The sequence below is a fragment of the Oncorhynchus nerka genome, linkage group LG22 (genome assembly GCF_034236695.1).
Source record: "Oncorhynchus nerka isolate Pitt River linkage group LG22, Oner_Uvic_2.0, whole genome shotgun sequence".
Lineage (NCBI taxonomy): Eukaryota > Metazoa > Chordata > Actinopteri > Salmoniformes > Salmonidae > Oncorhynchus > Oncorhynchus nerka.
In genome coordinates this window covers 9,561,127-9,576,977 of record NC_088417.1, presented here as the reverse complement: position 1 = coordinate 9,576,977, position 15,851 = coordinate 9,561,127, and the positions used below count along the sequence as shown (strand labels likewise).

At 44.0% G+C, this 15,851-nt stretch overlaps 1 protein-coding gene across 1 annotated transcript in view; it reads right to left on the bottom strand.

Annotated features, from left to right (window-relative positions):
• The window catches only part of LOC115120811 (serine/threonine-protein kinase 17A-like), a 67,662-nt gene extending 53,980 nt beyond the window's left edge, over positions 1-13,682 (bottom strand). Inside the window, exon 1 of the mRNA XM_065006901.1 lies at positions 13,108-13,682. Coding sequence (XP_064862973.1) covers positions 13,108-13,283 — 176 coding nt within the window. The 5' untranslated portion in view covers positions 13,284-13,682. The remainder of the gene's footprint in view (positions 1-13,107) is intronic.
• Positions 13,683-15,851: the final 2,169 nt, after the last annotated feature.

Below are 15,851 nucleotides of genomic sequence, written 5' to 3'. Positions count from 1 at the left end.
TGATAATATGGTATGGTGAGATCTCTCAATATGGTAATAATATGGTATGGTGATAATATGGTATGGTGAGATCCCTCAATATGGTATGGTGATAATATGGTATGGTGATAATATGGTATGGTGAGGTCTCTCAGTATAGTGATAATATGGTATGGTGAGGTCCCTCAGTATGGTGATAATATGGTATGGTGAGGCTCCTCAGTGTGGTGATAAAATGGTTTGGTGGTAATATGGTATGGTGATAATATGGTATGGTGAGGTCCCTCAGTATTGTGATAATATAGTATGGTGAGGTCTCTCAGTATGGTGATTATATGGTATGGTGAGGCTCCTCAGTGTGGTGATAATATGGTTTGGTGGTAATATGGTGAGGTCCCTCAGTATGGTGATACTATGGTATGATGAGGTCCCTCAGTATGGTGATAATATGGTATGGTGAGGCTCCTCAGTATGGTGATAATATGGTTTGGTGGTAATATGGTATGGTGAGGTCCCTCAGTATTGTGAAGTTATGGTATGGTGATAATATGGTATGGTGATAATATGGTATGGTGAGGTCTCTCAGTATGGTGATAATATGGTATGGTGATAATATGGTATGGTGATAATATGGTATGGTGAGGCCCCTCAGTATGGTTATAATATGGTATGGTGAGGCCCCTCAGTATGGTTATAATATGGTATGGTGATAATATTGTATGGTGAGGTCTCTCAGTATGGTTATAATATGGTATGGTGATAATATTGTATGGTGAGGTCTCTCAGTATGGTTATAATATGGTATGGTGATAATATTGTATGGTGAGGTCTCTCAGTATGGTTATAATATGGTATGGTGATAATATTGTATGGTGAGGTCTCTCAGTATGGTTATAATATGGTATGGTGATAATATTGTATGGTGAGGTCTCTCAGTATGGTGATAATATGGTATGGTGAGGTCCCTGGTAATTCCCAGAGGCAGGGTCCTAGTATAGAGGCAGGTATCACCTTTACAATTGTCTTATATAAAGAAATAAACCCTGCCCTAGATGAGGTTTGCGTGGTGGCAGTGGTGCGGCCCAGCCCTAGCCTATCCAACGCCCCGCCCTAGCCTAACCAGCGGCCCAGCCCTAGCCTATCCAACGCCCCGCCTTAGCCTAACCAGCGGCCCAGCCCTAGCCTATCCAACACCCCACCCTAGCCTATCCAACGCCCCGCCATAGCCTATCCAACGCCCAGCCCTAGCCTATCCAACGCCCCGCCCACCACTGCATCCTCGTCCCGTCCGGACTCTCACCCACTGGGTGGTCATGAGGCTTTGATACCAAAACGTTTCAGATAATTCCGATCCAATGCTGTGTGACGTTCATCAAGTCGGCCATGAATCTGTGCTATGTTTACAGTACTGGACACGGGGTGTTGGACACGGGGTGCTGGACACGGGGTGCTGGACACGGGGTGCTGGACACGGGGTGCTGGACACGGGGTGCTGGACACGGGGTGCTGGACACGGGGTGCTGGACACGGGTTCTAGACCTGGAATGCTCTAAGGCTCACTCCAGGGGAGAGACAACTAGACTATTTATATTGCGTATAGCTGGGCCACTATCTGCATGCTACTGAGGAGAAAACTCAGACTGTACCCTCAATGCAAGTAGTGCACACTATACAAAAATGTTCCAAGTTCAGCAGGCACACAACAGCCTTTGATTTAAGGCTTGTGTACATGGAGAAACTTTTAAAACAGACCACAGCCTTTTCTGCAGCCATGTCAGCACATTTCCAAAAGCCGGTGGCCTCACACAGACAACACCCTGAAAGAGATGGCTGTCATGTGTACACAGAAAGCGGGTGACTGCTGGATCACAGTCACATTGACATTTTTGACCAAAACTGTAAAACTGCACGTTTGGACCATTTGAGCTTTTGGGCTAAAGATCCATTAAAAAAAATAATAAAAGCTTGAGACAAAGTTGTTGACAGAGCTTAACTTTATTGAATTAGACTCGGCAGGATCGTCCCCTTAGAAATGTCCTCTACATAGATGATTGGTCCAATATGTAAGAGATACACACAGTGGGTATGGGTAGAGTGATAAGAGGTCATCAGGTGTCTGTAAATCTGGCTCTGACAGACCGATGCTTAAGAAAAGTGAGGCCAGTACTCTTAGGACTCTTACCACCTGTATAATCATGGCATTAAAGTTGTTGCTATGTTAGACATAGACTGATGGAGCGGCCCGATCATCTAACCGGTAGGTGTCAAACTCTCATGTTACTGAGCATTCGGTAAAAACCTTCTGTTCGGCTATTTCGTGGCCAGTCAATAGGATTAAAAACCTTCTGTTCGGCTATCTCGTGGCCAGTCAATAGGGTTAAAAACCTTCTGTTCGGCTATCTCGTGGCCAGTCAATAGGGTTAAAAACCTTCTGTTCGGCTATCTCGTGGCCAGTCAATAGGGTTAAAAACCTTCTGTTCGGCTATCTCGTGGCCAGTCAATAGGGTCAAAAACCTTCTGTTCTCGTGGCCAGTCAATATCTCTGTTGGCCAGTCAAGGGTTAAAAGGGTTATTAAAAACCTTCTGTTCTCGTGGCCAGTCAATATAAAAACCTTCTGGCTATCCAGTCAATAGGGTTAAAAACCTTCTGTTCGGCTATCTCAGTCAATAGGGTTAAAAACCTTCTGCCAGTCAATAGGGTTAAAAACCTTCTGTTCGGCTATTTCGTGGCCAGTCAATAGGGTCAAAAACCTTCTGTTCGGCTATCTCGTGGCCAGTCAATAGGGTCAAAAACCTTCTGTTCGGCTATCTCGTGGCCAGTCAATAGGGTCAAAAACCTTCTGTTCGGCTATCTCGTGGCCAGTCAATAGGGTCAAAAACCTTCTGTTCGGCTATCTCGTGGCCAGTCAATAGGGTTAAAAACCTTCTGTTCGGCTATCTCGTGGCCAGTCAATAGGGTTAAAAACCTTCTGTTCGGCTATCTCGTGGCCAGTCAATAGGGTTAAAAACGCTGGTATCACAGTGCAGGTTCTATAGAATGCAGACAAGGTCTCCAGCTGACAGAAGAGTTGACAGGATACCAAAAGCCAGACTACATTATAGTCATTCAGCTTTTTTCATTCATTTTATCCAGACCGACTTACAAGAGCAGACTAGAGTTTTTTTATTTGTCTATTTTTATTTCACCTTTATTTAACCAGGTAGGCCAGTTGAGAACACCTTTATTTAACCAGGTAGGCCAGTTGAGAACTCCTTTATTTAACCAGGTAGGCCAGTTGAGAACTCCTTTATTTAACCAGGTAGGCCAGTTGAGAACACCTTTATTTAACCAGGTAGGCCAGTTGAGAACTCCTTTATTTAACCAGGTAGGCCAGTTGAGAACGAGTTCTCATTTACAACTGGGATTTTTCAGTTTGGGTATTCGAGCCAGCTACCTTTCGGGTGAACAGCCCAACGTTCTTAACCGCTAGGCTAACTGCCACTTGTAGCAGTGTCCTCAGATGTCAGAGAGAGAGAGAGAGAGGGGGCTTTCAGCCTGGGGATCTGAATGGCTTTCCCCAGCAGTTGCCCATAGGAGCAAAGGCCCATGTTTTTAATGCGTTTTTTAAAGTATGTTTTGGCAATAGGTCACTAGACTCACTACAAACACAACCACTCTACATATGGGGGGGGGGCCTGTTGCTGAAATCCTAATCTTTCACACTGCCAGTATGAGGGGAGAGTCACATAGAAGGGAGGTTACCGTGTTTGTCGGCCTGCTCCCTGCGTCTGTCACTGTTTTGGCAGCCCGGTAATCAACTACTTTTCTTCTAGTGTTGTTTTCACAGGTTTGCAGTGTCACCCGAGTGTCCTGAGTAGGTGCGGCCATCTTCTCAAAGAGCTCCATTAATCATCAACGGCTGCAATGGCCTCATCACCTTTAGAACAAACAGCAAGGCAGAGCAAAGAGCTCCTACTGACTGCTCATTTTCCTCAATAAGAAAAGGGCCTTTGAGCTCTTTACCAACGCCAGGACTGAAACCAGAGGCCTGTTTACTCCGTGCCTAATGAACTCTGACATTATGTGACCCCCTGTGTGTAGAGGAGTGGGACAGAGAGAGAGGAAGATGGGTTGCCTATTCATTTGTTCTTTGGGCACAGAGAGGGACATTTTCTGAATACCTTGGGAAAGGGCATTACCTCATCGCCCTCCCCTGGGCTGCCTCGTCGCCCTCCCCTGGGCTGCCTCGTCGCCCTCCCCGGGGCTGCCTCGTCGCCCTCCCCGGGGCTGCCTCGTCGCCCTCCCCGGGGCTGCCTCGTGTGGGCTGCCTCGTCGCCCTCCCCTGGGCTGCCTCGTCGCCCTCCCCTGGGCTGCCTCGTCGCCCTCCCCGGGGCTGCCTCGTCGCCCTCCCCGGGGCTGCCTCGTCGCCCTCCCCGGGGCTGCCTCGTCGCCCTCCCCGGGGCTGCCTCGTCGCCCTCCCCGGGGCTGCCTCGTCGCCCTCCCCGGGGCTGCCTCGTCGCCCTCCCCTGGGCTGCCTCGTCGCCCTCCCCTGGGCTGCCTCGTCGCCCTCCCCTGGGCTGCCTCGTGTGGGCTGCCTCGTCGCCCTCCCCTGGGCTGCCTCGTCGCCCTCCCCTGGGCTGCCTCGTCGCCCTCCCCTGGGGATGTCGGTTTCTAAATCCCACCGTGTCTTTTCAGTGCGGCTCAGGATCCGTTACATTGTGGTTAATCGGCCACAATAAAAGACGCGGGTCACTCGCCACGCCTATGTGGAGATGAACTATTTCCATACTCGTGTTAGACTTCCTCGCCTGGATTTCTCTCTCTCGGCACAGGCTCAGTACATGTGAAAGGGCATGACAGATTGAATTTGCTGAGGGAGAAAGGTAACACCACAGCATGTAGCACCATTTTAATCCTACAGGGTCTCAACGGCATGCGTTAATAATCAACAGAAAACCCACAGGCCCAGTTGATGACAGAAATGAGAGATTTCTTGCTGAGGCGTGCAACAGCTGTAGGAGGACAGCTGTTTAATCAACGTCATTAAATTGCTTTGAAGGGAGGAAGAATAGAGTGACATACACCCCTCCCTGCCCTGCCCATCATCTCTTGACACAAGAGAGTACAGAGGATGGGGTTCAATAACAAACTTGGCTTTCACATGTCCTCCCCCCTCATTTCTCAGCGGTTGGCTGTTTCCACGGCGCTCAGCAAATGTTGCCTCCGGCCCTGCCGCGAGACTCAAACAACATGAAAAGCTTGGGCGATGATGTCATGGTATCCTGCCTGACTGTCAAGACACATAGATTCCTTCTGTGAGAAACAGAGGGGGAGGTTTTGTTCAAAACATGATAGGGGTTAGTAAAAGGGGTTTGGGACCGGGACCACACTGACAGGCAGGCACACACACACACACACACACATACACGACGATGTGAGCTATCCCAAGGAGTGTGTGTGTGCAGATGACTTGATGTTTTAGATGCTGGGGGAGTATGGGAGGGCGTACCACCCGCCCACAGCCTGCTGTAACTGCAGTCTAACCCTTCGGGGAAAGAGAAATTCTAAAACGACACACTCTCTTATTAATCCATGATGAGAGAGCATTTTTTTCTCCCCTGATGAGACACTGAAAGACCACTGGAACGTTATGGGAAAAACATCAGAACTTTTCTTCAAAACATTCAATGGTGACATGACAGGATTATTTGAAGAGTTTTAGCACTACTTTCAGTCACACAGGCCTTAGTAATATGAACAGGCTTTAATTTTGGCATAGAGACTAAACTACTTGAAGAACTGAATATCCCATATGGCTATTGTTTTAAAGATGTAAACCTAGTTTAATTTATTAGAGCAGGACTGGCAAGATTCAAAAGAGATGAAGCAAAGTGGAAATAAATGTGATGGACTTCACCAGAGAGCAGTAGAACGTGCTCTAGCCTCGCTCTATTTAATCCTGGGTTAATGTGCTCTAGCTTCGCTCTATTTAATCCTGGGTTAACATGCTCTATCCTCGCTCTATTTAATCCTGGGTTAACATGCTCTAGCCTCGCTCTATTTAATCCTGGGTTAACGTGCTCTAATCTCTCTATTTAATCCTGGGTTAACGTGCTCTAGCCTCGCTCTATTTAATCCTGGGTTAACGCGCTCTAGCCTCGCTTTATTTAATCCTGGGTTAACATGCTCTAGCCTCATTCTATTTAATCCTGGGTTAACATGCCCTAGCCTCGCTCTATTTAATCCTGGGTTAACGTGCTCTAGCCTCGCTCTATTTAATCCTGGGTTAACGTGCTCTAGCCTCGCTCTATTTAATCCTGGGTTAACGTGCTCTAGCCTCGCTCTATTTAATCCTGGGTTAACGTGCTCTAGCCTCGCTCTATTTAATCCTGGGTTAACATGCTCTAGCCTCGCTCTATTTAATCCTGGGTTAACGTGCTCTAATCTCTCTATTTAATCCTGGGTTAACGTGCTCTAGCCTCGCTCTATTTAATCCTGGGTTAACGTGCTCTATCCTCGCTCTATTTATTCCTGGGTTAATGTGCTCTAATCTGTCTACTTAATCCTGGGTTAATGTGCTCTAATCTCTCTACTTAATCCTGGGTTAATGTGCTCTAGCCTCGCTCTATTTAATCCTGGGTTAACGTGCTCTAGCCTCTCTCTACTTAATCCTGGGTTAACGTGCTCTAGCCTCTATGTAATCCTGGGTTAACGTGCTCTAGCCTCTCTATTTAATCCTGGGTTAACATGCTCTAGCCTCTCTCTACTTAATACTGGGTTAACGTGCTCTAGCCTCTCTCTACTTAATACTGGGTTAACGTGCTCTAGCCTCTCTCTACTTAATCCTGGGTTAACGTGCTCTATCCTCTCTCTACTTAATCCTGGGTTAACGTGCTCTAGCCTCTCTCTACTTAATCCTGGGTTAACGTGCTCTAGCCTCTATGTAATCCTGGGATATATTGGTGTCATCTGTATGCTGCCTGAGGCATGTGATAGAGTTGTTTTTAACTGAAACCATAATAAAAATACTTAAAAAGCTCCAAATATTTAGACTACAGCAAGACTGACGCTTTTAGCCCTGTTACCAACCTAATTCCTTGACGAACTAAACTACGAGTGGTTGCACACCTATACAACGAGTATAGCCTTTAAACTACTCATTTATCCAGTGAATTCCTTGGAACCAAAGGCCTGAAGACACAATCTTAAAGGGGCAGTGCAGTCAAAAACAGGTTTTCCTGTGTTTTATGGATATTTCCACACCATGAGGTTTAAATAATACTGTGTGAAATTGTGAAAATGACAATACCATTTTAGTGTAAGAGCTGTTTGAAAAGACCGCCTAAAATGTCAGCTCGTTTTGCACTGTGGAGTATTGGCCTGCCTGACAAGGGCACCTGGGGGTATAGGTTAATAGACAAATAACAAATAAACAAATCTCTCTGCCAATAACAGACAGTTTGCAGGTTACATATCCTTTCCATTAGGCTCCTTGTTCAAATCACTTACAGACAGTCGTGGCAAAATTATTGCTTGAGAAAATGCCTTTTGCCTGATTGGTGGAGTGTTGCAGAGATGGGAGAACCTTCTTGAAGGACAACCATCTCCACAGAGGAACTCTGGAGCTCTGTCAGAGTGACCATCGGGTTCTTGGTCACCTCCCTAACCAAGGCCCTTCTCCCCCGATCACTCAGTTAGGTAGAGTCTTGGTGGTTCCAAACTTCTTTCATTTAAGAATGATGGAGGCCACTGTGTTCTTGGGGACCTTCAACGCTGCAGAATTTTTTTGTACCCTTTCCCAGATCTGTGCCTCGACACAATCTTGTCTCTGAGCCCTACAGACAATTCCTTCGACTTCAAGTGGTCTGAATACTTTCGGAATGCACTGTAGATCCACATTGTTCTGGTACTGGTATTCCCTGTATACAGCTCCACATTGTTCTGGTACTGGTAATCCCTGTATATATAGTGGAGCAAAAAAGTATTTAGTCAGCCACCAATTTTGCAAGTTCTCCCACTTAAAAAGATGAGAGAGGCCTGTAATTTTCATCATAGGTACTCTTCAACTATGACAGACAAAATGAGAAAAAAAAATCCAGAAAATCACATTGTAGGATTTTTAATGAATTTATTTGCAAATTATGGTGGAAAATAAATATTTGGTCACCTACAAACAAGCAAGATTTCTGGCTCTCACAGACCTGTACCCTCTTCTTTAAGAGGGTCCTCTGTCCTCCACTCATTACCTGTATTAATGGCACCTGTTTGAACTTGTTATCAGTATAAAAGACACCTGTCCACAACCTCAAACAGTCACACTTCAAACTCCACTATGGCCAAGACCAAAGAGCTGTCAAAGGACACCAGAAACAAAATTGTAGACCTGCACCAGGCTGGGAAGACTGAATATGCAATAGGTAAGCAGCTTGGTTTGAAGAAATCAACTGTGGGAGCAATTATTAGGAAATGGAAGACATACAAGACCACTGATAATCTCCCTCGATCTGGGGCTCCACGCAAGATCTCACCCCATGGGGTCAAAATTATCACAAGAACGGTGAGCAAAAATCTCAGAACCACACGGGGGGACCTAAGTGAATGACCTGCAGAGAGCTGGGACCAAAGTAACAAAGCCTACCATCAGTAACACACTACGCCGCCAGGGACTCGAATCCTGCAGTGCCAGACGTGTCCCCCTGCTTAAGCCAGTACATGTCCAGGCCCGTCTGAAGTTTGCTAGAGAGCATTTGGATGATCCAGAAGAAGATTGGGAGAATGTCAAATGGTCGGATGAAACCAAAATATAACTTTTTGGTAAAAACTCAACTCGTCATGTTTGGAGGACAAAGAATGCTGAGTTGCATCCAAACAACACCATACCTACTGTGAAGCATGGGGGTGGAAACATCATGCTTTGGGGCTGTTTTTCCGTGTAACGGAAAGAATGAATGTATTGTGAGATTTTGAGTGAAAACCTCCTTCCATCAGCAAGGGCATTGAAGATGAAACTTGGCTGGGTCTTTCAGCATGACAATGATCCCAAACACACCGCCCGGGCAACGAAGGAGTGGCTTCGTAAGAAGCATTTCAAGGTCCTGGAGTGGCCTAGCCAGTCTCCAAATCTCAACCCCATAGAAAATCTTTGGAGGAAGTTGAAAGTCCGTGTTGCCCAGCAACAGCCCCAAAACATCACTGCTCTAGGAGATCTGCATGGAGGAATGGGACAAAATACCAGCAACAGTGTGTGAAAACCTTCTGAAGACTTACAGAAAACGTTTGACATCTGTCATTGCCAACAAAGGGTATATAACAAAGTATTGAGATAAACTTTTGTTATTCACCAAATACTTATTTTCCACCATAATTTGCAAATAAATTCATAAAAAAATCCTACAATGTGATTTTCTGGATTTACTTTTCTCATTTTGTCTGTCATAGTTGAAGTGTACCTATGATGAAAATTACAGGCCTCTCTCATCTTTTTAAGTGGGAGAACTTGCACAATTGGTGGCTGACTAAATACTTTTTTGCCCCACCGTAGTCTCTTAATTAATAACTACATATCTGGTACTGGTACTTCCTGTATATAGCTCCAGATTGATCTGGTACTGGTACTTCCTGTATAGAGCTCCACATTGATCTGGTACTGGTACTTCCTGTATAGAGCTCCACATTGATCTGGTACTGGTACTTCCTGTATATAGCTCCAGATTGATCTGGTACTGGTACTTCCTGTATAGAGCTCCACATTGATCTGGTACTGGTACTTCCTGTATAGAGCTCCACATTGATCTGGTACTGGTACTTCCTGTATAGAGCTCCACATTGATCTGGTACTGGTACTTCCTGTATAGAGCTCCACATTGATCTGGTACTGGTACTTCCTGTATAGAGCTCCACATTGATCTGGTACTGGTACTTCCTGTATAGAGCTCCACATTGATCTGGCACTTCCTGTATATAGCTCCACATTGATCTGGTACTGGTACTTCCTGTATATAGCTCCACATTGATAGCTCCACACACGAGCACAGTCGAACACACAGGGGACACGAGCACAGTAGAACACACAGGTGACACGAGCACAGTAGAACACACAGGGGACACGTGCACAGTTGAACACACAGGGGACACGTGCACAGTCGAACACACAGGTGACACGAGCACAGTAGAACACACAGGTGACATGTGCACAGTAGAACACACAGGTGACACGAGCACAGTAGAACACCCAGGTGACACAAGCACAGTAGAACACACAACTCAGATTGAGTTCCAGGCTAAATAACCAGGTTCATAATCTCCTGGCGGCTGAAGTACTTACAAACAACCCAACCAAATGAAACAGCTTAGTAGTGTAATTTATTAGTCAAGTGCTTACTTCAGCTTTACAGACAGATAACTTCATTAATCACATGATTTACAGAAATAAGCATACAAAGCCAACCAAAACAAAACACTACTGCCTCAATTCAGGCGTCCAGACATCGTAATAGAATGTTTCTCATCGAGGCGGTAAAGGACTAATGGTCATAATATCAGTTGGTACAGTATGACCACTGTAGATTGTTAGCCATCATGCATCTCCAGCTAACTTCATGACATCCATGCCTTATGGATGAAAAATCTATTTGTAATCTGATCATTGCACCATACAAATACGTTAGACATGTGCATAGGCTCGGCCTAATTCAATTTAATGGGGAATGTTGAGTGTCACAGTAACAGAGGTGGTTTCAGGACTAAAGTGAATTCCAGCTACATCTGAGACCTGGGAACAGTGATTCCTTATGGGCCTTTTCTAAAAATACTCTAGCCAATGTTCCATGAAGTTCTCCTATGGCAAAATGTAACTCCTGTTCCCATTGGCAGGCACTAAGCTTCAGTCTCAGGCTAGATAGCAGTTTCCATGGTATTCTGCCAAACAAACACACACATAGCAGAGGCAGCCAATCAGATACCATGAAGAAATGATCCTACAGACAGAGAGTTCACATTTTTTAAATTATTTTTCTACAGTTTGATGACCCATGATAAATTAATTAACAGTGAGTACGTACATAGCAACAAACATCAGCTAGAGATTGTGGGGCTTTGGCCAGAGGATGCTTGTGACCAGTCACCAGATGGGTACTTCCCTAGCAGCTGGTCACTGGGAAGAGGGAACGATGATCTGATTCGGATGTGGCTTAGTCAAACACTTTGAAGTGAGTGCCTTTGGCTAATCTCAGACACAACGTCAGGTCATGTGATGCAAAGTCACATTCTGAATGTCCCTCTTATGAAATAAATGGCTGAAAACATCAGACAGACATGCATAGCTCAAATGCCTTCTATAAAAGGACAATGCCTTTGACATCCAACAGGACTCACGCACTTCTTATCGGTTTAATCCAATCAGAGGAGATATACCGTAGGTCAGGAATCATCAATTAGCCGGTGGGGATGGATTTTTTTTTTCATTTTATTGAGTAGGTGGTCAGGGGGCTGGAACATAATTACAAATCATTTGTAGACTGCAAATTGACCACAAGAAACCCAAACAGATATAATATTTGACTAAAACATAATCATTTCAAACTTTGCTTACAAGATCATATATATATATATATATATCTATTGGGGATGCGTGGGATTACTTTGGAACACATTTCCAAAATGTAAATCACATGGAGCTGATTAGTTAGTGTTTTTACATATTTTATGTAAAACAATAAAAAAAAATATATATATAAATATTGGAAATGTGTTCCAAAGTAATCCCATATATATGTATATATGTATATATATATATATATATATATATGTTACCCTGCTGTAGGTTTTGCTTGGGGTCAACATGGTGCCATTCATAGGGTTGAGTGTGGTGTTTGCATTGCCTAGTCTAAGTGGCGCTCTTTACAATGCTCACAGGGCAGAAGACACACTGCCCTAACTTTGACTAGCATGTTAAGAGAGCTGTGTGGAAAGAGGAGGCTGAGACATTTACACTCCTAAAAAAACACACACTGGAATCCCCCTTCGTTCTCTGTCAGTGAAGCAGAGAAAGAACCACAGAGTTGGCTCCCAAGAAGTGGACTAAAGCCATTATTCAGTGGTGAAGTTTGGAGTTTCAAAGCGTCAATGACAAGATAGTCTTCAAGTATTTCCTTTGGCATCATTGAATTGAGAGAGTAAATACAGCCGGCTATGCAGTATTTACCAGGCGTTTCATCATACTTTATAACATGGAGGGAGCTGCATTTAGGCTAAGTCGCTGGTGCAACTAAAGGCAATTTGAAACATACAGCCCATTGCTGCAAATTACAACATACATCCCATTGCCAAAGTGTTTGTGAACTGCATTTAGGAAGGAATGGAATCTGTCCCAAGACAAGGCCTAGTGAAGACTGGCTGAAAACTGAGGGGCATTGCATTTTTCCTTACAGAAAATAACTCATGTGCTTCAGTGATACTTATTTTTTATATATTTTTTTAACAATTTATCAGACACATCAGCTCACATTGCAGTTCAAACACTCAGCAAAGATATGACGACTCGAGTGACCTTGCTGTGGAGAAAATGCAAGCCCACCGCTATAGCCTGCCATGCATAGCCTTCTCCAGCATTCTCAAACAAGAGAGGCGTGATTTTTCAGCTGGCACCCTATACGCAAGGGTGAACATTAAATGCACGAATGGCTTGTCTCCAAGTGCGCGGTGACATTGACGCAAGTCCCCCTTCAACGGCTTCCCCAATTTACACGGATGTCTACAATCAAAAATACATGTTGCAAAACCCTTAACTGTTGGACAGAATATCATGGCGTAAATTTAAATAAAATAATGTCAAATAACTTGCGGTGCAGACAAATACCTACACAATGACAGCAGGAAAGGAGATGTGACTACCTCATCTAACTAGAGATAGCTAGTAGCTCCCGCTTCTAACTATCACAGCCAGAAACGGGGATATTTGAATATCAACTATTCAATAAATGGCAACATTTTTTTTGCACTACATCTTCAGTATTATCAGAAGTATGGAAACAGACAGACACAGTAGCTCAGAAGTTCTTCAGACAATTCACAGAGAGACAAGCTGGATAGATGCTCAGCACCAGATCTACAGTAACGTTATTTACTAAGAACTTATTAACGTTGGTTACCTGCCAAGTTCTTTGCCCGGAATGATGGTGTAGTGGTCAGTGAATGGTTCATTCTTGATAAGAGTTTTGATCTCGGAAAGTAGCCCAAAACAGTTCTGGTTTGGTTCGGCTACCTGGCCATAGTGGCACCGCGTTCGGCTCCTTGTCTCTCGGCTCCGGGGACATTCAGGAATCATCGCGTCGATTCGATCCGGGCTGAATGTTTTACAGCGTGCGGTCTTTCCTGTCACTTTAAAACAAAACAGACAACGACAGCAACCCCAACTTCCCTAGTAGGCTGGAAGACTAGTAGTAGTTGGCTACAATATGACCACAAAAGTAGCAGTACTTCACTGCTTTAGGAGTGATAAAATAAGACCGCATCCCTCATGGATATTTCAGAGGAGAAAACTGTTACTTTCATGTGTAATTAAAGGATGTCGAAGCGTGCAACAATGTTTCAATATTTTAAACTCAACTGACTGTTTGTAACCGGGTTGTCTAATCTGATTTAGCTCGCTCATCTGTCTGAACAACGGATGAAATAATATATTACACATTTACAGTCAGACACTCTGTCTCTGTCACCGTGGTAGCACTCTTGATTGACAAGCAATTAGACCAAATAGGGCGGCGCGTGCTTCTTCACAACAGGCAGGGGGAGGGCTCTCCACATCAATAATGTATAAAAACCCTGGAGTGTCCTGTTATGCATTGGCCAATGAGTGGATTTGTCGGCCATATTGTCCCTCCTCAGAAACGCAGTCCTCCATAAGAATGGATGGAATTCTACAGCATTTAATTTAAATGTTTCAAGGACAAAATTCATGTATTTAAGTGTTTTTTTGTTAACATTAGTACTTCATTTTTAATGTTTATGTTTAGCTCACATAATATGGGCCGTATTCATCGATCTGGCCAAGGCTTTCGACTCTGTCAATCACCATATTCTTATCAGCAGACTCAACAGCCTTGGTTTCTCAAATGACTGCCTTGCCTGGTTCACCAACTACTTCTCAGACAGAGTTCAGTGTGTCAAATCGGAGGGCCTGCTGGCAGTCTCTATTGGGGTGCCACAGGGTTCAATTCTCGGGCCGACTCTTTTCTCTGTATATATCAATGATGTCGCTCTTGCTGCGGGTGATTCTCTGATCCACCTCTACGCAGACAACACCATTCTGTATTCTTCTGGCCCTTCTTTGGAGACTATGTTAACTAACATCCAGATGAGCTTCAAAGCCACACAACTCTCCTTCCGTGACCTCCAACTGCTCTTAAATGCAAGTAAAACTAAATGCATGTTTTTCAACTGATCGCTGCCCACACCTGCCCGCCCGTCCAGCATCACTACCCTGGACGGTTCTGACTTGGAGTATGTGGACAACTACAAATACATAGGTGTCTGGCTAGACTGTAAACTCTCCTTCCAGACTCATATTAAGCATCTCCAATCTAAAATGAAATCAATTCCTCCTTTGGCCGCCTTTCCTTTCAGTTCTCTGCTGCCAATGACTGGAACGAACTGCAAAAATCACTGAAGCTGGAGACTCATATGTCCCTCACTAACTTTAAGCACCAGCTGTCAGAGCAGCTCACAGATCACTGCACCAGTACATAGTCCATCTGTAAATAGCCCATCCATCTACCTCATCCCCATACTGTTATTTATTTAAATTTTTTTGTTCCTTTGCACCCCAGTATCTCTACTTGCACACTCATCTTCTGCACATCTATCACCCCAGTGTTTAATTGCTATATTGTAATTATTTCGCCACTATGGCCTATTTATTTCCTTACCTCCCTTATCCTACCTCATTTGCACATGCTGTATATAGACTTTTTCTATTGTATTATTGACTGTATGTGTGTTTATCCCATGTGTAACTCTGTGTTGTTGTTTGTGTTGCACTGCTTTGCTTTATCTTGGCCAGGTCGCAGTTGTAAATGAGAAATTGTTCTCAACTAGCCTACCTGGTTAAATAAAGGTGTTCTCAACTGGCCTACCTGGTTAAATAAAGGTGTTCTCAACTAGCCTACCTGGTTAAATAAAGGTGTTCTCAACTAGCCTACCTGGTTAAATAAAGGTGAAATAAAAATGAGAAAAACATGTGTATTAAGATAGTAGAATAAATGTGTCAAAAACAAATGTACACATTAATAAATGCATTTCTATAGCTTCCAACATATTTTTTTACAATGGAGAGGGAGTAACAAGATTGAGGCCTGGAGGCTTCAAAACAGCGCCCTCTATTAGTCATCTATTGTATATATATAAATCCATACCAGTTAGATCTGGTTACAGTGGGTGCAGTGCCAACAGTCTTATTCAATTAACTTCAATTTGCTTTAAATATCCTAACTGGTAATCGGACACAGCACAACCATTAGGTCACTGGGAGAATTCCCAGGAAGATGTAATCCATCGATTGTCAATACATTCCACTTGTCTAACCTGGATCCATTTTCATAGTATTTTGTCAGAGTAAAATCTGGGCAATGTGCACAAACCTGAACACATTAACCAGCGAGAGTCATCAAAATAGAAGAGAGAAGGGTAGAATACAATATAATTCTTTATTGTTGATCTAGTAGTAGTAGTAGTATTCATAGTATTATTATTATTAGTAGTAGTAGTGGTAGTAATACAAATAGTAGCAGAATTAGTGTTGGTTGTAGTAGTGGTAGTAGTAGTAGTAGTAGTAGTGTTAGTAGTAGTAGTAGTAGTAGTAGTAGTAGTAGTAGTAGTGATAGCAGTAATGATAGTA